General features: G+C 38.7%; 1 protein-coding gene across 1 annotated transcript in view; it reads left to right on the top strand.

Annotated features, from left to right (window-relative positions):
* Positions 1-23,289, top strand: part of FASN (fatty acid synthase) — a 92,366-nt gene that overhangs the window by 42,438 nt on the left and 26,639 nt on the right. Inside the window, exons 24-34 of the mRNA XM_053705711.1 lie at positions 614-778; positions 2,383-2,501; positions 3,264-3,412; positions 3,802-4,005; positions 7,939-8,089; positions 9,271-9,449; positions 9,532-9,651; positions 9,734-9,856; positions 9,986-10,209; positions 10,295-10,490; positions 11,139-11,290. Of these exons, the coding sequence (XP_053561686.1) occupies positions 614-778; positions 2,383-2,501; positions 3,264-3,412; positions 3,802-4,005; positions 7,939-8,089; positions 9,271-9,449; positions 9,532-9,651; positions 9,734-9,856; positions 9,986-10,209; positions 10,295-10,490; positions 11,139-11,290 (1,782 nt within the window). The remainder of the gene's footprint in view (positions 1-613; positions 779-2,382; positions 2,502-3,263; positions 3,413-3,801; positions 4,006-7,938; positions 8,090-9,270; positions 9,450-9,531; positions 9,652-9,733; positions 9,857-9,985; positions 10,210-10,294; positions 10,491-11,138; positions 11,291-23,289) is intronic.

Genomic DNA, 23,289 nt, shown 5'->3' with positions numbered 1-23,289 from the left:
TTACCAAAGGAGGTAGTGAATGCCAATAGCCAAGATACATTTAAAAATAGTTTGGATACATTTCTGTCTATAAACAGAAATCATGGATATGATTGCTAGTATTAAATGGGTCACCTTTTAGTGGGATTGTTTAAGCTTAACTGGAGCTTTTTGTATATATTTTAGATTTGTATAGTTTGAACTCGATGGACTTCGCCTCATCTACTATGTTACTCTGTTAATGCACAGGTAGTTAGTTGAGATTTAGCACAAGACAATACTAAATGCAAGACAGTAGATAATAACAGTCACAGTCGTGATCAGGGGACTGGAAGAAGGTTCTTAGATACAAGGTAATCACGGAGGTAAAAAGTATATTACTATAACTGTGTTGGTTATGAAAAACTGGGGAATGGGTAATAAAGGTATTTATCTATCTTTTAAAACCATACAAATTCTAATGTAGACTGTCCCTTTAAGTTTAATCCACCTACTCGAAAAGTTAAAAAAAAAATACAACCCACTGAACTTAAATTTTTAATAAACTGTGAAACAAACTACATTTAAATGTTTAATTCAAATGAATGTCCAGCAAATTATTTAAAAATCTTTTGATATCTCTTCCTCCTAACAGGCAGAATGGGAAGAGGTGTTTGACAGTGCCTCGCTGACCCTGGTTGCCATGAAGACTTCCTTTTTCAACTCTGTCATCTTCCTGTGCCGGCGTCAGGCCTCAGAAAAGATGCCTCTTTTGTTATCAGTTGAAGATATGGACTGTACGTGGGTGGACTCATTAAAGGTATGCAAACAGAAGTTTACACATTTTTCTCTACCTGAACTTTTCATAACCATAATGGTGTATCTAGATATGCAGATTTATATAAAATAAAGCAACTGCTCCATTTTGTCCAATTAAACAAAAGTTTGTTTCTTTTAATAGCTTGAAATTTAAGGGATATGGAACCCAAAATTATTTTATGACTTAGGTACAACATCCAATTTTAATTAACCAAATTACTTTTGTTTACTAATTTGCTTCATTCTCATGTTATACTTTGTTAAAGGAGCAGCAATCACTGCTGGAAGCTGACTAAATACATTGGGTGAGTCAGTGACAAGATATGTGTAGCTATCGATCACTGACTAGTTCCTAGTAGTGCATTGCTGCTACTGAACCTATCTAGGGATGCTGCTCAACAAAGGATACCAAAAAAACAAAACAAAGCAAATAAGATTAATAGAAGTAAATTGGAAAGTTGTTTAAAATTGCATGCTCTCTCTGAATCTTGAAAGTTACATTTTGACCTTGCTGTCACTTTAAGGACTTTACTGCCCAAAATTCTCTCTTCTGCGACTCACGTCATTTTCGGTAAATTTAGTACAGACCTATGTAATGTGTGCGTTTGAGTAAGTTTATTTCTCTCCTTTATGTTGTATGCAATGTGATCTGTTTTATATTCTATAAATGTTTGTGGGAAGAAGAGTAAATATAAGATAGCCTGTCATAAATACAAACAAACTTCATCTTACTCAAGCTTAAAGGGATATGAAACCCAATTTTTCTCTTTCATGGGTTAGAAAGAGCAAGCAGTTTTAAAGGGACAGTCTAGGCCAAAATAAACTTTCATGATTCAGATAGAGCATGTAATTTTAAACAATTTTCCAATTTACTTTTATCACCAATTTTGCTTTGTTCTCTTGGTATTCTTACTTGAAAGCTTAACCTAGGAGGTTCATATGCTAATTTCTTAGACCTTGAAGCCCACCTATTTCAGATTGCATTTTAACAGTTTTTCACCACTAGAGGGTGTTAGTTCACGTATTTCATATAGATAACACTGTGCTCGTGCACGAGAAGTTATCTGTGAGCAGGCACTGATTGGCTAGACTGTCTGTCAAAAGAACTGAAAAAAGGGGCAGTTTGCAGAGGCTTGGATACAAGATAATCACAGAGGTTAAAAGTATATTATTATAACTGTTAGTTATGCCAAATTGGGAAATGGGTAATAAAGGGATTATCTATCTTTTAAAACAATACAAATTCTGGTGTAGACTGTCCCTTTACACAACTTTCTAATTTACTTCTATTAAGTAATGTGCTTCATTCTCTTGATATCCTTTGCTGAAAAGCATATCTAGATAGGCTAAGTAGCTGCTGTTTGGTGGCTGCACATAGATACCTAGTGTAATTGGTTTACCCATGTGCATTGCTAGTTCTTCAACAAAGGATATCTAAAGAATGAAGCAAATTAGATAATAGATGTAAATTGGAATGTTGTTTAAAATTGTATTGTATCTGAATCATGAATTTTTTTTATTTTTTGGGGGGTTTAATGTCCTTTTCTTCATTCATTTATTTTTAACTTTAACTGAAGGTAGCAGTCTTCACTGCTTTGTTTTCAGGCTGCTATAAGTGAGCCTTCAGACAGTACTATTTGGCTGACCGCAATGAACCAGAACAACAGTGGCGTTATTGGGATGGTGAACTGCCTGCGTCAGGAGCCTGGCGGGCAGAGGATCAGGTACTTCCCCAATTGGTGATCAAAGTTAATAGGATACAGATGATTAACATAGATGTAAAGGCGATCCCCAGGTGCCCACTCCAGCAGCCAAGGAATAAAACTAGCCAACATTATAGTTCTTTTGGTAGCGTATAAGTATATGCCACTATTATAGGGTATATTAAATAACTTGCAACTTGCAATAAAAATGCAATTTAGACTTGAACATATCAAAGTTTCTATATTGTATATCCACATGAGTATTAAATATCCACATGAGTATTAAATATCCACATGAGTATTAAATATCCACATGAGTATTAAATATCCACATGAGTATTAAATATCCACATGAGTATTAAATATCCACATGAGTATTAAATATCCACATGAGTATTAAATATCCACATAAGTATTAAATATCCACATAAGTATTAAAAAAAAAAAACATTGCTTACAAGAATGTTGACAGATAATACTTTGACACAGTGTACACAAGCAACAATTAGCTGTAAATTAAATGTTTTTTAATATATATTTTATTTTTTAATTAAACATTTTACATAAAAAGGATATTAATAAAGTAAATATATGAAATGTTTTTTTGTGCTCATTTACATGACTTTGCATCCTAAAATGGAACTTCTGTCTGTCACTTGATGCGCATAACATATTTTATTTGAAAAAGGAAAATCCCCAAAAAAGTTATACATTTAAGCTATGATAAATGACATTTAATTTAGTACAGCATTTCGACTGATGATATCTGGGTTCTATTGGCAGGTGCATATTTAATTCAGATGCAAAGTCAAATCCTACATCCAATGGAATTTCAGAAAAGGAACTGGAAAAGCAACGTCACAAAGACCTGGTCATGAACGTGTTCCGGGACGGAGAGTGGGGATCCTTCCGACATATCCCCTTCCTGAAAGGTGCCTAAATAGGATATTTTAGAGATATAGAGAAAATATTTAATGTTCCACACATGAGCATTGTGACCTTGTGGGCTGTATGATAAAAAAACTCTGGTATTGTATATATCGCTGAGAGAATATGTTAGCAAATCTTACCGCTTTAGTCTAACAGATCCCTAAACAAAAGTGTATTAACTAAAGTTCAAGTACCCTAAAAATCCTCACCATTTTGTTTGTCTTTGATATTTGGAATTGCAACCATTTTTGGATCAGGTTGAATGAATCGGGAGTGGATGTTTGTCATTTATTATGCTAAACCTCTTACGATCATAATTTAAGTTCCCGTTAAAACTGCATCTGAATAATTATTTATAAAGGTGTTTGTTTTTTGTTAATGTTTTCTATAGAACAAGCTCAGGAGGAAACGGCTTTTGCCTTTGTGAATGTTCTGACTCGAGGAGATCTCTCAACACTCCGTTGGGTCGCTTCACCTTTACGCCATTTTCAGTCCACAAATCCAAATGTTAAACTATGCAAAGTCTACTACGCATCACTAAACTTCAGGGACATTATGTTGGCAACAGGAAAACTGCCTCCAGATGCCATTCCGGGTAAACAAAATTACCATATCTAAAAGAACAGTAACCTGATTTTAGAAATTGAATTATTACTTTTTATTACAATAGTTAACTTGTTTGAAAGATGGAATCAGTAATGCTGGAAATGATGTGCTGCAGTCAAGAAATTGGAACAGCCGTTATTTGTTAAAGATACCAGATAGCTGGTAGACGGGTTCAGTAGAATAGTCCACCACTAGCCAGGTAATAAGTAGAGGCCAGTTGTAATCCAAGATAGTTGACCCCTTAATGACCGCAGCACTTTTCCATTTTCTGTCCGTTTGGGACCAAGGCTATTTTTACATTTTTGCGGTGTTTGTGTTTAGCTGAAATTCTCCTCTTACTCATTTACTGTACCCACACATATTATATACCGTTTTTCTCGCCATTAAATGGACTTTCTAAAGATACCATTATTTTCATCATATCTTATAATTTACTATAAAAAAAATTATAAAATATGAGGAAAAATTGAAAAAAAAATACACTTTTTCTAACTTTGACCCCCAAAATCTGTTACACATCTACAACCACCAAAAAACACCCATGCTAAATAGTTTCTAAATTTTGTCCTGAGTTTAGAAATACCCAATGTTTACATGTTCTTTGCTTTTTTTGCAAGTTATAGGGCCATAAATACAAGTAGCACTTTGCTATTTCCAAACCATTTTTTTTTTTCAAAATTAGCGCTAGTTACATTAGAACACTAATATCTTTCAGGAATCTCTGAATATCCATTGACATGTATATATTTTTTTTTAGTAGACATCCCAAAGTATTGATCTAGGCCAATTTTGGTATATTTCATGCCACCATTTCACCGCCAAATGCGATCAAATAAAAAAAAATGTTCACTTTTTCACAAATTTTTTCACAAACTTTAGGATTCTCACTGAAATTATTTACAAACAGCTTATGCAATTATGGCACAAATGGTTGTAAATTCTTCTCTGGGATCCCCTTTGTTCAGAAATAGCAGACTTATATGGCTTTGGTGTTGCTTTTTGGTAATTAGAATGCCACTAAATGCCACTGCGCACCACACGTGTATTATGCCCAGCAGTGAAGGGGTTAATTAGGGAGCATGTAGGGAGCTTTTTGGGGTAATTTTAGCTTTAGTGTAGTGTAGTAGACAACCCCAAGTATTGATCTAGGCCCATTTTGGTATATTTCATGCCACCATTTCACCGCCAAATGCGATCAAATTAAAAAAAAACGTTAAATTTTTCACAATTTTAGGTTTCTCACTGAAATCATTTACAAACAGCTTGTGCAATTATGGCACAAATGGTTGTAAATGCTTCTCTGGGATCCCCTTTGTTCAGAAATAGCAGACATATATGGCTTTGGCGTTGCTTTTTGGTATTTAGAAGGCCGCTAAATGCCGCTGCGCATCACACGTGTATTATGGCGAGCAGTGAAGGGGTTAATTAGGTAGCTTGTAGGGAGCTTGCAGGGTTAATATCACATTTAGTGTAGAGCTCAGCCTCCCACCTGAAACATCAGACCCCCTGATCCCTCCCAAACGGCTCTCTTCCCTCCCCCACAATTGTCCCCGCCATCTTAAGTACTGGCAGAAAGTCTGCCAGTACTAAAATAAAAGCTATATTTTTTTGTGTTTTTAAAAAGCATATTTACATATGCTGCTGTGTACTATCCCCCCCTTAGCCCCCAACCTCACTGATCCCCCCCAAACAGCTCTATAACCCTCCCAATCTAACTTAATATGCGCCATCTTGGGTACTGGCAGCTGTCTGCCAGTACCCAGTTTAGAAGAAAATATGGGTTTTTTTTATTTTTATTACAATTTTCTGTAGTGTAGCTTCCCCCCACACAAAACCAACCCCCCACCCCTCCACGATCTATTTTTGTGCTTTTGCACAAACAAGATTGGGCCCTTTTTCCTATCAATATCCTATCAGTATTTTCCGTAGTGTAGCGGTTCCCACCCGCTCCCGCCCCGTGCACACGCCCACCCGCCAACCTCCGTGCACGTGCGCGCTCCCGCGTCCGATCCCGCCCCCCTTGATGGCAGAACATACACCGATGGCCGCCCACCCGCCTCCCAAGTCGGCTCCCACCCACCAACGATACCGGCCATCGATGTCCGGTGCAGGGAGGGCCACAGAGTGGCTCTCTCTGCATCGGATGGCCATCTAAAGTTATTGCAGGATGCCTCCATATCGAGGCATCACTGCAATAACCGGAAAGCAGCTGGAAGCGAGCAGGATCGCTTCCAGCTGCTTTCCACACCGAGGACGTGCAGGGTACGTCCTCAGGCATTAACTGCCTTTTTTTTTGACGACGTACCCTGCACGTCCTCGGTCATTAAGGGGTTAATGTATAGTCCAATAAACAGTTGCAGGAGTCAATCGCCAGGTGACAAAACAGAGGGGGGGTAGGCAGGTAAACTCCCTCTCCTCTGGGGTCAGACACACAGTGTACCCCAGGACTCTTGCCATGCTCATAGCCACCCTCTTCTTGGTGCGGTTTGAAACACACAGGGTAAGTGATTATGAAACTTGACACCTCTTCATCACTTCTCAAAAAAAGGCTATGCAGACCTAGAAATAGTTCAGAAACTGGCAAGATATATATATATATATATATATATATATATATATATATATATATATATGAAACAAACTCTAGCCTCGCGCTCTGCCTTACCCGACCGTTGCTTCCTTACTACGGCGCAATGGAGCGTGGGATGACGTCACTCGTAGACGCACTGCAACAGGTATCCGGGCTACAGCACTCACTCCTTCCAAGGAGCGCTAAAAGTGTAGAAAGTTACAAAGGAAAGTACAGATCCAAAGTGCAGATAAAACTTACTTCTTTTATTCTGAAAGCCATGTAAAAACACTGTGTATCAGCAGATACAATTTCTCCAAAACCTAGACTGACATGTTGGCATAGACAGCTGGGCAATCTGCAGCTTGATCGATGATAGCATGTTTTTTTATTTTTCTCAGAGAGATCATGTCAGACTTATCTAGTTGATTTCTTCGCCACATAATTAAATAAATGTAGCTTCTCTAGTAAAGCATTTCACACTATTCCAAACAACAAACTCATTTCTAAACTGCATTTACTACACTCAAGAACAGTTATATCGGTAGAATCTTGGCTTAACAATAGACAATGGAATGTGTTCGTTAGCAGAATGTTTAGTGGTGTGCTTCAGGGAAAGTTTTTATTTAAAAGGACAGTCTAGTATAAATTAAACTTTCATTATTCAGATAGGACTTTTAATTTTAATCAACTTTCCAATTTACTTTTATCATCAAATTTGCTTTTTTCTCTTGGTATTCTTAGTTTAAACTAAACATAGGTAGGCTCATATGCTAATTTCTAAGCCTTTGAGGGCTGCCTCATCTCATGCTTTTTAAATCTCTTTACAACACAAAGAGACAGAGTACACGTGGGCCATATACTGTAGATAACACTCTGTTCAGGCACAGGTTTTTTTTTTTAATTAGCACACAACAATGCTAAATTTAAGACAATAGATAATAAACAGTCACAGTCATGTGATCAGGGGGCTGGAAGAAGGTTCCTATATACAAGGTAATCACAGAGGTAAAAAGCATATTAATATAACTGTGTTGGTTATGCAAAACTGGGGAATGGGTAATAAAGGGATTATCTATCTTTTAAAACAATAACAATTCTATGGTAGACTGTCCCTTTAACGTTCATTAGTTACTTTTGCAGGTGATGTAGAGCTAATGTTCTATAAAGTAGATATAACATTGGAAGTGATATTAAAATACTACAAAGTGTAAAACGATGCATTTAAAAGTTAAGTATAAAATCAATTACTCTTTTACTGACACTAAAGAGGAACATGACAAGATGTGTGATAAATTGACAAAGGTTTTCTTTTCTCATTATGTAACTAAAATGTATATTTTGGTGTTTTAGGTGATCTGGCCTTGCAGCAGTGCATGCTGGGAATGGAGTTTTCTGGCTATGATCCTGCTGGCAGGAGGGTAATGGGGCTGCTCCCAGCTAAAGGGCTTGCTACAGTGGTAGATGCTGACCAGCACTTCCTATGGGATGTACCAGAGAACTGGTGAGGAACACATCTTTCCCCTCATCTTAAATCTAGGAATATATTAATAAACTCTAACATTTATTATAGGAGAATATTGTTAAATGATTAAACACATAAGCAGTGGTGTTCTAACAGGTGTTAAACACATACGACATCGGGATGTTTTGCTAAAAAATAAATTGATAAAATTAGGTGTTTTTTGTATGTTCCTTGCAAGTTTAAAGGGACATAAAACCTAATATTTTTCTTTCATGATTCAGATAGAACATATAATTTTAAATAACTTTTCAATTCTATTTTAAAAATGTATTTGTTTTCTTGTTGAAATGCTGGAAGGTAACTCAGGAGAGTGCACGTGGCTGCAGCACTAAATAGCAGTAGTTTTGCAACAATGTTATACATTAGCAAGAGCACTAGATAGCAGCACTATTTCCTGTCATATAGTTCTCCAGGCATATTTGGATATCTCTTCAACAAATAATAACATGAGAACGAAGCAAATTTGATAATAGAAGTAAATTGGAAACTTTTTTTTAAATTGTATTCTTTATCTGAATCATGAAAGAAAAATGTGTTTCATGTCCCTTAATATTAATTTAAATCTGTTTACTGAGTGTTTTTAGTCTGTACTGCAACTAAAGTTTGACACACAAAGGAAGTGGCTGGTGCTCAGGCATATCCTAAATGTTTGCAAACGGATACTTCCTATTATAAGTATCGGCTTGTAGTACAAACTTTGATAGCCTGTTGTGAAAAGTGTGTTGTGTATATATCATTAAAATTATGGTGGAGATTAAAATCCTCCATGTATCAAAACTAAATCAATACAAATTTTTGCATAGAAAATTAGCACATCTAGGCAAGTTCCCTGCTCGCGTTTCCAGGGTGAAACTACACATAATGTTACTTGTGCATTGGTAACAATGTATGTGGGGTTTTACCCTGGAAACGCAAGTGTGCAAAAATTTGTATATATGTATGTATATGTGTGTGTGTATGTATATATATATATATATATATATATATATATATATATATATATATATATATATATATATATATATATATATATATATATATATATATATATATATATATATATATATATATATATATATATATATATATATATATATATATATATATATATTTATTTTTCTCTGAAAGTTCTGCCAACATAGACTTTCTATTGTTTTCAGGTCTTTAGCCGAAGCAGCTTCTGTTCCTGTAGTTTATGCCACAGCTTATTATTCCCTAATTGTACGAGGACGCATGAGGAAGGGTGAAAGCGTGCTTATTCACTCCGGGTCAGGTGGTGTTGGACAAGCTGCTATAGCAATAGCCCTGAGCATGGGCTGCTGTGTCTTCACCACTATAGGTAGGTATCATTTTTGTAAGACGTTAACACATTTTTATATAGTTAATAAGTTTCCCACACCAACTGTTCCTTTTCTCCTTAGGATCTGCCCAAAAACAAGAATATCTCCAAAGTAGATTCCCTCAGCTAGATGACAGATGCTTTGCCAACTCCAGAGATACATCTTTTGAACAACACGTTCTTACTAACACTGGAGGAAAAGGTGAGCTGCAGATGCTTTCATTTTTCTATGACCAGAAGATTTATATTTTTCAAGATACTAAACTCAATCCCATTCTCTGCAGGTGTTGACTTGATTTTGAACTCTCTGGCAGAGGAGAAATTGCAGGCGAGTCTTCGTTGCCTTGCTCGGCATGGTCGCTTCTTGGAAATTGGAAAATTCGATCTTTCCAACAATAGTTCTCTAGGTGAATGTATACCTTTGGTAGATATTTTGTATGACAGTTATAGTAGATATTGTACTCAACCAAAACAATTTGGCTTATTCATTGGACAAGGTGTCTGGAAATCACATGCATTTTAATATGTTTTTGTAGGAATGGCCCTTTTCTTGAAAAATGTTGCATTCCATGGAATTCTGCTGGATGCCCTCTTTGAAGAAGGGAACAGAGAGTGGGAAGAAGTATCAGATCTCTTAAAAAGTGGTATAAAAGATGGAGTAGTAAAGCCACTGAAATGTACAGTGTTTTCAAGAAATGAAGTGGAACCAGCCTTTAGATTTATGGCTCAAGGAAAACACATTGGAAAAGTTCTCCTTAAGGTATAATACTGACCAACAAATAAGGTGCACAGTAGATGATATGGTAAAATGTATTTAACCTCACAAAGATTTATTTTACTGAAAGGTACGAGATGAAGAGAAGACACCTTCAGCTAGTGACTCTGATCTTATTTTTGCCATTGCTCGGACTTCATTCCCACCAACAAAGTCCTATATCATCATAGGAGGACTAGGTGGATTTGGCTTGGAGTTGGCCCATTGGTTAATTGAAAGAGGTGTTCAAAAACTTGTACTGACATCCCGTTCTGGCATAAGAAATGGTGAGTATAACAGACATGAATGGAATCCAGCTTGATTTGTATGGATTGTTTTTGTTTCTTTGTTATTATGTATGTATTTATGTTTAGAAAAATAATGTAGGGGGCTTTGCCACACTCTAAATCCAGAAAAGAGAAACAAAATATATACTATAATAAATAAATGTGAATAGTCTATTAGTGCAGAAGGCAAGGTTCCAAGGATGCACCAGGGCTGCTCCTGGCACTGATATAGCTATATAATAAGATATAGAGCAGACGGGTGCCTCTTGATGTGATAACTTCACAAAAGGTTAAATTCACACCATCGGAAAGGTATAAACTCAGGAGGAGCACACCACCACATTGCAATCTGGTCTGCTGAGCTTCTCATGGAGACTTCCATAAAAATGGAAAACTCTATATGTAAAAAACAAAATTTCACCCAAACAGACAGGTATAGCAAGTGATTTAAAATGCAGCTTATTAATATTACTACTACTACTAATAAAACAATATATATATATATCTCTATCTCTCTATCATCTCTCTATCTCTCTCTATATCTATATTTATCTATCTACATTAAAAATACAACACTGTTTCTCGCCCATTACAAAGGCTGTTTAATCAGATGGTTGACAATTTTTCAATAATCATGTGTTTTTGTAGGTTATCAAGCAAAACAAGTCCAGAGCTGGAGAGAAGTAGGAGTAAAGGTCATTGTTTCTCAAAACGATGTGGCCTCTGTTGAAGGAACAGAAAAACTAATAGAAGAAGCATCACAGTTAGGACCTGTTGGTGGTATCTTTAACCTTGCCATGGTAAGTAGCTTGAGACATAAATTGAAGCTTTACATTTATTGTGACTTTGTTAATAGTAAATATCATGCTAAGCACATTATTTACATGCAACTGGCTAATACCTTCTTAATTACAGATACTTTGTAAAGATATCATTACTCTAGATAAGCTCTTTTGATAGTTTCCCTGAAGCACTCATTGGAAGTGACTTTATTTTTTTGGTTTGACCCAAAACTGTTGTTGCTATTTAACTCTTACTTCTGGAAATTGCAAATTTCCTGCTTGTTAAATCAGTATCTTTCCTGAAATGGGACATTACATCCTGATTTAGTCAGCTTTCTGATTTATCTTCTAGACCATGTGTTTTTAACAAATAACGGGTATTATTCATACATTACTTGTTTACATGGAAATAACTATCAAGTACATTTCCTCTTCTGTTATGGTCAGCTTTCAATAACAGCTTTTCTTTCCTATGGCATGGAGAGTCCACAATTTTATTCCAATTACTAGTGGGATATTCAACTCCTGGCCAGCAGGAGGAAGCAAAGAGCACCCCAGCAAAGCTGTTAAGTGTCACTTCCCTTACCCATAATCCCCAGTTATTCTTTTGCCTCTATCATCTACCCCTTTATAGAAAACCAGGGTTGGTTACTTTGTTTTTTCTTTTTCTACAGGTCCCTGAAATATGTTGGTGAATCTGTCACACCTAAGAAGTTGTTCCTGCCCTTCACCCGGATCCACAGGTAAGTGCTTTTGCCTTCTAGGTTGGAAGGACCGTACTTTTAAGGGTTAATTCCTCTATGGCAGTATGGAACATTAACATATATTCCCTGTGACTTTTATGGAAAGAGTCAAGGATTACCCTGTGGGATTTATTGGCACATATAACCCTTTATGTAGGGATTTATTCATGGGCATTTATAAAACAGGCACTGTGGGACGTAAGGGGTAAGGAGGCTGGTAGTGAGAGTGGCAACTAGTGTTAAAGGGTTTTGTGTTAGTCAGCACGGTACATTTATTTGGCTTTTAGGTGACATACATTGGGTCTTGTATTATTTAGCTGCGCTCATTTGCGCGCTTTTACTTTTGTGGCGCAGTTTGTTTATTGCGCTCACGTGACTTCCGCTTCAGCCTTGCTCATTTCAGCTCGGAGAGCGGAGTTTAGAAAGCTTTAGTAGCCAAGGCAATGATTTGTACAACTATCATTCCTGACAAGGGCTGTGTGTGACGATATAGATTGTCTGTTACTTGCATCTACACCGGTGAAGAGTTCCGGTTTTACTACTGGGCTAGTCTCCTGGTCGCCGGAGTGGTGAGTCTCCTCAGACCTGAGGATATAGAGGTGCTGAGTAGTGCTAATAAAAGTTAATTTGTCTAACTTTTTCTATTACTTGCTTTATTTCATTGCTGATTAGACTAATTAATTAATTAGACATTTTTCTTCTGTTATGTGCGATCAGTCCACGGGTCATCATTACTTCTGGGATATAACTCCTCCCCAACAGGAAATGCAAGAGGATTCACCCAGCAGAGCTGATATAGCTCCTCCCCTCTACGTCAGTCCCAGTCATTCTCTTGCACCCAACGACTAGATAGGATGTGTGAGAGGACTATGGTGATTATACTTAGTTTTTATGACTTCAATCAAAAGTTTGTTATTTTACAATAGCACCGGAGCGTGTTATTACTTCTCTGGCAGAGTTTGAAGAAGAATCTACCAGAGTTTTTTTACTATGATTTTAACCGGAGTAGTTAAGATCATATTGCTGTTCTCGGCCATCTGAGGGAGGTAAAGGCTTCAGATCAGGGGACAGCGGGCAGATGAATCTGCATTGAGGTATGTAGCAGTTTTTATTTTCTGAATGGAATTGATGAAAAAATCCTGCTATACCGTTATAATGACATGTATGTATACACTTCAGTATTCTGGGAATGGTTTTTTCACCGGAACTACTCTGTTAAAGGTCACTAATCCTTTTAATAAATATTGTCATGTTAAACGTTTTTGCTGGAATGTAGAATCGTTTACATTGCTGAGGTACTGAGTAAATAAATGTTTGGGCATTATTTTCCACTTGGCAGTTGTCTGTTTTAAATTGTGACAGTTTCGTTTCTCCTCACTGCTGTGTGTGAGAGGGAGGGGCCGTTTTTGGCGCTCTTTTGCTACGCATCAAAAAATTCCAGTCAGCTACTATTATATTTCCTGCATGATCCGGTTCACTGACAGATCTCAGGGGTCTTCAAACTTCTTTGAAGGGAGGTACATTCTCTCAGCAGAGCTGTGATAATTTTTATTGACTGTGAATAAAAACGTTACTCTATAATTTTTTATATCAAATTTAGTTATTTACTAATGGGAACAAACCTTTGCTAAAAGTTGTGTTATTTTAAACTTGATGCTATAACTGTTTCAGTTCATTATCTCAACTGTCATTTAATCGTTTCAGTACCTCTTTGAGGCACAGTACGTTTTTGCTAAAAAAGATTATAACCAAGTTGCAAGTTATTGCTAGTGTGTTAAACATGTCTGACTCAGAGATTATCTGTGTCATTTGTTCCAATGCCAAGGTGGAGCCCAATAGAAATTTATGTACTAACTGTATTGATGCTACTTTAAATAAAAGTCAATCTGTACAATGTGAACAAATTTCACCAAACTGCGAGGGGAGAGTTATGCCGACTAACTCGCCTCACGCGGCAGTACCTGCATCTCCCGCCCGGGAGGTGAGTGATATTATGGCGCCTAATACATCTGGGCGGCCATTACAGATAACATTACATGATATGGCTACTGTTATGACTGAAGTTTTGTCTAAATTACCAGAACTAAGAGGCAAGCGTGATCACTCTGGGGTGAGAACAGAGTGCGCTGACAATACTAGGGCCATGTCTGATACTGCGTCACAGCTTGCAGAGCATGAGGACGGAGAGCTTCATTCTGTGGGTGACGGTTCTGATCCAAACAGATTGGATTCAGATATTTCAAATTTTAAATTTAAATTGGAGAACCTCCGTGCATTACTAGGGGAGGTCTTAGCAGCTCTCAATGATTGTAACACCGTTGCAATACCAGAGAAAATGTGTAGGTTGGATAAATACTTTGCGGGTACCGGCGAGTACTGACGTTTTTCCTATACCTAAGAGATTAACTGAAATTGTTACTAAGGAGTGGGATAGACCCGGTGTGCCGTTCTCACCCCCTCCAATATTTAGAAAGATGTTTCCAATAGACGCCACTACTCGGGACTTATGGCAAACGGTCCCTAAGGTGGAGGGAGCAGTTTCTACTTTAGCTAAGCGTACCACTATCCCGGTGGAGGATAGCTGTGCTTTTTCAGATCCAATGGATAAAAAATTAGAGGGTTACCTTAAGAAAATGTTTGTTCAACAAGGTTTTATATTGCAACCCCTTGCATGTATCGCGCCGATTACGGCTGCGGCAGCATTTTGGATTGAGTCTCTGGAAGAGAACCTTAGTTCATCTTCGCTAGACGACATTATGGACAGGCTTAGAGTCCTTAAACTAGCCAATTCATTCATTTCGGAGGCCGTAGTACATTTAACCAAACTTACGGCTAAGAACTCTGGATTCGCCATACAGGCACGTAGAGCACTGTGGCTAAAATCCTGGTCAGCTGATGTTACTTCTAAGTCTAAATTACTTAATATACCTTTCAAGGGGCAGTCTTTATTGGGCCCGGGTTGAAAGAAATTATCGCTGACATTACAGGAGGTAAGGGCCACGCCCTACCTCAAGACAAAGCCAAAGCTAAGGCTAGACAGTCTAATTTTCGTCCCTTTCGGAATTTCAAACCTGGAGCAGCGTCAACCTCCGCTGCACCAAAACAGGAAGGAGCTGTTGCTCGTTACAGACAAGGCTGGAAACCTAACCAGTCCTGGAATAAGGGCAAACAGGCCAGGAAACCTGCTACTGCCCCAAAGACAGCATGAACCGAGAGCCCCCGATCCGGGACCGGATCTAGTGGGGGGCAGACTTTCTCTCTTCGCTCAGGCCTGGGCAAGAGATGTTCAGGATCCCTGGGCGCTGGAGATCATATCTCAGGGATACCTTCTAGACTTCAAATTATCTCCCCCAAAAGGGAGATTTCATCTGTCAAGGTTGTCAACAAACCAGATAAAGAAAGAAGCGTTTCTACGCTGTGTACAAGATCTGTTATTAATGGGAGTGATCCATCCAGTTCCGCGGTCGGAACAAGGACAAGGGTTCTACTCAAACCTGTTTGTGGTTCCCAAAAAAGAGGGAACTTTCAGGCCAATCTTAGATTTAAAGATTCTAAACAAATTCCTAAGAGTTCCATCGTTCAAAATGGAAACTATTCGGACAATCTTACCTATGATCCAAAAGGGTCAGTACATGACCACAGTGGATTTAAAAGATGCTTACCTTCACATACCGATTCACAAAGATCATCAACGGTATCTACGGTTTGCCTTCCTAGACAGGCACTACCAGTTTGTAGCTCTTCCATTCGGATTGGCTACGGCCCCAAGAATCTTCACAAAGGTTCTGGGCGCCCTTCTGGCGGTACTAAGACCGCGAGGGATTTCGGTAGCTCCGTACCTAGACGACATTCTAATACAAGCTTCAAGCTTTCAAACTGCCAAGTCTCATACAGAGTTAGTTCTGGCATTTCTAAGGTCGCATGGATGGAAAGTGAACGAAAAGAAAAGTTCTCTTTTTCCTCTCACAAGAGTTCCATTCTTGGGGACTCTTATAGATTCTGTAGAAATGAAGATTTACCTGACAGAAGACAGGTTAACAAGGCTTCAGGATGCATGCCGTGTCCTTCATTCCATTCAACACCCGTCAGTAGCTCAATGCATGGAGGTGATCGGCTTAATGGTAGCGGCAATGGACATAGTACCTTTTGCACGCCTACACCTCAGACCGCTGCAATTGTGCATGCTAAGTCAGTGGAATGGGGATTACTCAGATTTGTCCCCTACCCTGAATCTGAATCAAGAGACCAGAAATTCTCTTCTATGGTGGCTTTATCGGCCACACCTGTCCAGGGGGATGCCATTCAGCAGGCCAGACTGGACAATCGTAACAACAGACGCCAGCCTGCTAGGTTGGGGCGCTGTCTGGAATTCTCTGAAGACTCAGGGATTATGGAATCAGGAGGAGAGTCTCCTTCCAATAAACATTCTGGAATTGAGGGCAGTTCTCAATGCCCTTCTAGCTTGGCCCCAATTAACAACTCAGGGGTTCATCAGGTTTCAGTCGGACAATATCACGACTGTAGCTTACATCAACCATCAGGGAGGGACAAGAAGCTCCCTAGCAATGATGGAAGTATCAAAGATAATTCGCTGGGCAGAGTCTCACTCTTGCCACCTGTCAGCAATCCACATCCCGGGAGTGGAGAACTGGGAGGCGGATTTCTTGAGTCGCCAGACTTTTCATCCGGGAGAGTGGGAACTTCATCCGGAGATTTTTGCCCAAATACTTCGACGTTGGGGCAAACCAGAGATAGATCTCATGGCGTCTCGCCAGAACGCCAAACTTCCTCACTACGGGTCCAGATCCAGGGATCCGGAAGCGGTTCTGATAGATGCTTTGACAGCACCTTGGAACTTCGGGATGGCTTATGTGTTTCCACCCTTCCCGCTGCTTCCTCGATTGATTGCGAAAATCAAACAAGAGAGAGCATCTGTGATTCTAATAGCGCCTGCATGGCCACGCAGGACTTGGTATGCAGATCTAGTGGACATGTCATCCTGTCCACCTTGGTCTCTACCTCTGAGACAGGACCTTCTGATACAGGGTCCATTCAAACATCAAAATCTAACTTCTCTGAAGCTGACTGCTTGGAAATTGAACGCTTGATTTTATCAAAGCGTGGTTTTTCTGAGTCGGTTATTGATACCCTGATCCAGGCTAGGAAGCCTGTTACTAGAAAGATTTACCATAAAATATGGCGCAAATACCTATACTGGTGCGAATCCAAACGTTACTCCTGGAGTAAGGTTAGGATCCCTAGGATATTGTCTTTTCTACAAGAAGGTTTAGAAAAGGGTTTATCGGCTAGTTCATTAAAGGGACAGATTTCAGCTCTGTCCATCTTGTTACACAGGCGTCTGTCAGAAAATCCAGACGTCCAGGCTTTTTGTCAAGCTTTAGCTAGGATCAAGCCTGTGTTTAAAGCCGTTGCTCCGCCATGGAGTTTAAACTTAGTTCTTAACGTTTTACAAGGTGTTCCATTTGAACCCCTTCATTCCATTGATATAAAATTGTTATCTTGGAAAGTTCTGTTTTTAATGGCTATTTCCTCGGCTCGAAGAGTCTCTGAGTTATCAGCATTACATTGTGATTCTCCTTATCTGATTTTTCACTCAGATAAAGTAGTTCTGCGTACTAAACCTGGGTTCTTACCTAAGGTAGTTACTAACAGGAATATCAATCAAGAGATTGTTGTTCCATCCTTGTGTCCAAATCCTTCTTCAAAGAAGGAACGTCTTCTACACAATCTGGATGTAGTTCGTGCCCTCAAGTTCTACTTGCAGGCAACTAAAGATTTTCGCCAAACTTCTTCCCTGTTTGTCGTTTATTCTGGACAGAGGAGAGGTCAAAAAGCTTCTGCTACCTCTCTCTCTTTCTGGCTTCGTAGCATAATACGTTTAGCCTATGAGACTGCTGGACAGCAGCCTCCTGAAAGAATTACAGCTCACTCCACTAGAGCTGTGGCTTCCACTTGGGCCTTTAAGAATGAGGCCTCTGTTGAACAGATTTGCAAGGCTGCAACTTGGTCTTCGCTTCATACTTTTTCCAAATTTTACAAATTTGACACTTTTGCTTCTTCGGAGGCTATTTTTGGGAGAAAGGTTCTTCAGGCAGTGGTTCCTTCCGTATAATGAGCCTGCCTATCCCTCCCGTCATCCGTGTACTTTTGCTTTGGTATTGGTATCCCAGAAGTAATGATGACCCGTGGACTGATCGCACATAACAGAAGAAAACATAATTTATGCTTACCTGATAAATTCCTTTCTTCTGTTGTGCGATCAGTCCACGGCCCGCCCTGTTTTTTTAAGGCAGGTAAATATTTTTTAAATTATACTCCAGTCACCACTTCACCCTTGGTTACTCCTTTCTCGTTGATTCTTGGTCGAATGACTGGGACTGACGTAGAGGGGAGGAGCTATATCAGCTCTGCTGGGTGAATCCTCTTGCATTTCCTGTTGGGGAGGAGTTATATCCCAGAAGTAATGATGACCCGTGGACTGATCGCACAACAGAAGAAAGGAATTTATCAGGTAAGCATAAATTATGTTTTTTTTTATTATTTTTTTTTAATTTTTTTATTATTATTTATGGGGTTTTTTCTCTCTCTGATTACTGTGGGGATCGTTTCCTTCATTATGGACACTGAATCAGACTTAACTACAAACTTTGATAAGTGTTTATTTTGCTTGGAGGTTTCTATTGTTCCTCCTGTGCAATTTTATACCACATGTTTAAATAAGACTTTGTTGTCCAGGGACAAGAACTCCCTTTCTGAGCCAGCTGTCTCTCAGTACAATGTTGTCCGTACCATGCCTCAGCTTTCTCCTCAAACGTCCCAAGCGTTAGCTGCTTCACATGCAGTGCCCTGCGGTTTCTCTCAACAAGTTTCTGGGGGTGTTTATTTACCAGGAGATTTTGCTGCACAAATAACTTCTGCCGTTTCTGCAGCCTTATCAGCCTTCCCTGTAACTGGTAAGAGGAAGAGAAAATCTAGGAACATTTCTCATACTAAGAGTTCTGACTAAGTCTGCGCTAGTCATTCTATCTATCTGAAGAAGATCATTCCTCAGCAGATTCTGTTGGTGAAATTTCTGATTCTGAGACTGTAGAAGGAAAAATCAATCCTAGTACAGCCGATCCAGAGGAAGTTCATTTTAGATTTAAGCTAGAGCACCTTCGGTTACTTTTGAAGGAGGTCCTTGCTACTTTGGAAGACTCCGACTCTACTGTTGCTGAGACCCCAAAGAAATCTAATAAACTTAAGTGTTTGATGTCGTTCCTTCATCTGTTGAGGTTTTTCCAGACCGGATGACTGAAATTATTGCTCAGGAATGGGAAAAGCCAGGAATTCCTTTTCACCGTTCCCTGTATTTAAGAAAATGCTTCCGTTTGCTGACTCTGTGTGTGACTCATGGCGCACTGCCTAAGGTAGAGGGAGCTATCTCTACTCTTGCTAAGAGAACCACTATACCTATTAAGGATAGTTCTTCCTTTAAAGAGCCCATGGATAAGAAGCTGGAGGCTAACTTAAAGATGTGCAGCATCTTATTGGTGTGATGCCTTGTCTGACCTGATTTTGGAAGAGATCCACGATAGGATCAAGGCTCTAATACTGGCTAATACCTTTATCTGTGATGCCAGCATGCAAGTGGTTAGACTGGGGGCCAATATTTCTAGCCTTGCAGTTTTAGCTTGCAGAGCTCTCTGGTTAAAATCTTGGTCTGCAGATGTAACTTCCAAATCTAAACTTCTGTCTTTACCTTATAAGGGCAAGACTTTATTTGGTCCTGGTCTTGCGGAGATCATTTCCGAAATTACTGTTGGAAAGGGTTCTTTCCTACCCCAGGACAAAAAGAATAGATCGAAGGGTCACCAGAATTCTAATTTTCGTTCCTTTCATAATGTCAAGGGACAAAAGTCTTCCAAGCCGGATCAATCCAGGACCTAATGGAGGTCCAGTCAGCCTCGGAATAAGGGGAAACAAGCCAAGAAGTGTTCAGCGGACTCTAAATCAGTATGAAGGGGCCGTCCCCAATCGCGGATCAAGTGGGGAGCAGACTTTCCTTTTTTCGGCAGGCTTGGATCCACAATGTTCCAGATCCTTGGGTCGTGGAAATAGTATCCCAGGGTTACAGAATAGGATTCAAATCTTGCCTCCCCAGGAGCATATTTATCCTGTCAAGGTTATCTGCAAACCAGGTAAAGAGAGAGGCCTTCTTAAGCTGCGTAAAGGACCTATCTTCCCTGGGAGTGATAGTTCCAGTAGAGGAACAGGGAGGGTCAAGGATTCCACTCAAATCTTTTTACAGTTCCCAAAAAAGAGGGAACTTTCCGTCCCATTTCAGACCTAAAATGTCTCCACAAATTCCTCAAGGTTCCATCCTTCAAGATGGAAACTATTCGTTCCATTCTACCCTTGGTTCAGGAGGGTCAGTTCATGACTACGATAGATCTGAAGGATTGGTATCTCTTCGTTCCCACGGGTGGAAAGTGAATCTGGAGAAGAGTTCTCTAGGAGACAATAAAGAAAACGTGGTTGCGCCTGTGACTATTAACCTTTAGATGGGAAAAATAGAAAAGTCTAAAAGTGGATTCTACAGTTCTAAAATATATTCGAACCTTAATATATAGTAGTATGAAATAAATGTATTTTTAAAACTTCATAAATAACTATGCAGATATATGGTTAAATCAATATAATATTTATTCAATAAAATGTCCCTCAATTATATAAAATGTAAATTCATGCATAAAAAAATGAATCATATAAAGACTGGCCAGTCTAACAAAAACTAAATAATATAAATTTATCTAATTATCTTAAAAAATTCCAAATAAATGATCTCTAAATATATCTTATTTTTTTAAAAAAGAGTCAGTATATTGCATCAGTAACCAACAGGGAACCATTCGAGCAATATCCAACACTGATTCAAAAATAAATATATTTATAAATTCATAAATACTGGATAAATAATATTCTCAAATTGATAACAGTAAAAAATTAGTACACTTTAGAAATATATAAAATAAACAATCCTTGAAAGGGCAGGCTATCTTGTGTGATTACTACTTTTCACAGATATGGGTATCTGGAGCTTTTTGTGCAATTAAATTAGTGATGAATGAATGGATCCATATGACTTTGAAATAAGGGAAGGCAAAGAGTTTTTCCAATCATTAAATTTCTTCAATGTGTTAAGTCTCACAAATATTCTTCAGCAGATACCGGTAAATGCTACTTTAAAGTCTCTTTTTATCAAAATAGAGTTAATGTAATTTCTTGTTCTAACGGAGTCTTACTTGTTGTGTTTTGTTTTATGGGAAAAAAACAAATAATCCTGGATTCACATCGGCTCCAATGTGTCCTCTGTGTCTTTGTCTGTACAAGCGTATTTTTCAAGCCTGGCAGAAATGAGTTCAAGCTGCAATCAGGTTGGTCTTTTACAATATTCGGTCACCTGTCGCAACAGTGACTTTAATATCAGGACAGATGGTTTCCCCAGGCTCCGTCGTCAAAATAAATTGGAAAAGCAGAGTTCTAAACGCTACGCGTTTCAGCTGCTACTGCAGCCTTTTTCAAGCGATATGAAGTACCTTCTCTCTTTGCTTTGGTTCCCTGTTGGTTACTGATGCAATATACTGACTCTTTTAAAAAAAAATAAGATATATTTAGAGATAATTTATTTGGAATTTTTTAAGATAATTAGATAGATTTATATTATTTAGTTTTTGTTAGACTGGCCAGTCTTTATATGATTCATTTTTTATGCATGAATTTACATTTTATATAATTGAGGGACATTTTATTGAATAAATATTATATTGATTTAACCATATCTCTGCATAGTTATTTATGAAGTTTTAAAAATACATTTATTTCATACTACTATATATTAAGGTTCGAATATATTTTAGAACTGTAGAATCCACTTTTAGACTTTTCTATTTTTCCCATCTAAAGGTTAATAGTCACAGGCGAAACCACGCTTTCTTTATTGTCTCCTTAATCTATCTATAACCAATTTCTCTAGGTTTTTTGGTTCAAGTTTGGTTGTATAGTGGAGTTACAGAGACACTATTAATAATATCTTCCATTTATCTCTAACGAAGAGTTCTCTAGTACCAAATACCAGGGTGTGCTTCTTAGGAACAATTACAGATTCTCTATCCATTAAGATTTTTCTGATGGATGTCAGAAAATCCAAACTTCTTGCTTCTTGCCGTTCTCTTCAGGCCTCTGTCCGTCCATCAGTGGCTCAGTGCATGGAAGTAATTGGTCTGATGGTTGCTTCTATGGACATCATTCCTTTCGCTTGGTTCCATCTGAGATCCCTACAGCTGATGGTGTTGCGCCGAAACATTAAGCTTCTAAAGTACGGATCAAGAGATCCACAAGCCGTTCTGATCGACGATCTGGCGGTTCCTTGGAACTTGTCTGGCATATCTATTTCCTCCGTTTGCTCTCCTTCCACAAGTCATTGCTGGCATCAAACAGGAGAGAGAGTGTCTGTGATTCTAATAGCTCCTGCCTGGCTTCGCAGGATCTGTTTCACTGATCTGGTGAAGATGTCATCTCTTCCCCCTTGGAGGTTGCCTCTGAGGAAGGACCTTCTACTTAAGGGTCCCTTCCTCCACGCAAACCTAGATTCTCTGAAGCTGACTGCTTGGAGATTGAACGCCTAATTTTGGCTAGGCGTGGCTTCTCTGAGAAGGTAATTGATACCATGCTTGAGGCGTGTAAGGTATGGCGTAAATACCTTTTTTATTGGTGTGATTTGAAGGGTTTCTCTTGGAGCAGGATAAGGGTACCCCGAATTTTTGTCTTTTCTTCTGGAGGGCCTGGAGAAAGGTCTGTCAGTCAGCACTCTGAAGGGTCAGATTTCTGCACGGTCTATTCTTTTGCACAAACATCTGCCAGATGTTCAATCTTTTTTGTTCAGGTCTTGGTCAGAATCAGGCCTGTGTTTAAACCTGTTGCTCCTCCTTGGAGCCTTAATCTTGTTCTAAAAGTTTTGCAGCAGGCTCCGTTTGAGCCAATGCATTCGGTTGATATTAAGTTTCCGAGCTTTCGGCTCTGCAGTGTAATGTGTAATTCCCATTACCTTATATTTCATGCGGATAAGGTGGTCCTTCGTACTAAGCTGGGATTTCTTCCTAAGGTGGTATCGGATCACAATATCAACCTGGAAATTGTTGTTCCTTCTTTTTGTCCTAATCCTTCTTCTCTGAATAAACACCTGTTGCATAACCTGGATGTTGTGCGTGCTCT

The sequence above is a fragment of the Bombina bombina genome, chromosome 1 (assembly GCF_027579735.1).
Source record: "Bombina bombina isolate aBomBom1 chromosome 1, aBomBom1.pri, whole genome shotgun sequence".
Classification (NCBI taxonomy): domain Eukaryota; kingdom Metazoa; phylum Chordata; class Amphibia; order Anura; family Bombinatoridae; genus Bombina; species Bombina bombina.
Note: the sequence above shows the minus strand (reverse complement) of the source record. Positions and strands in the feature narration are given on the sequence as shown.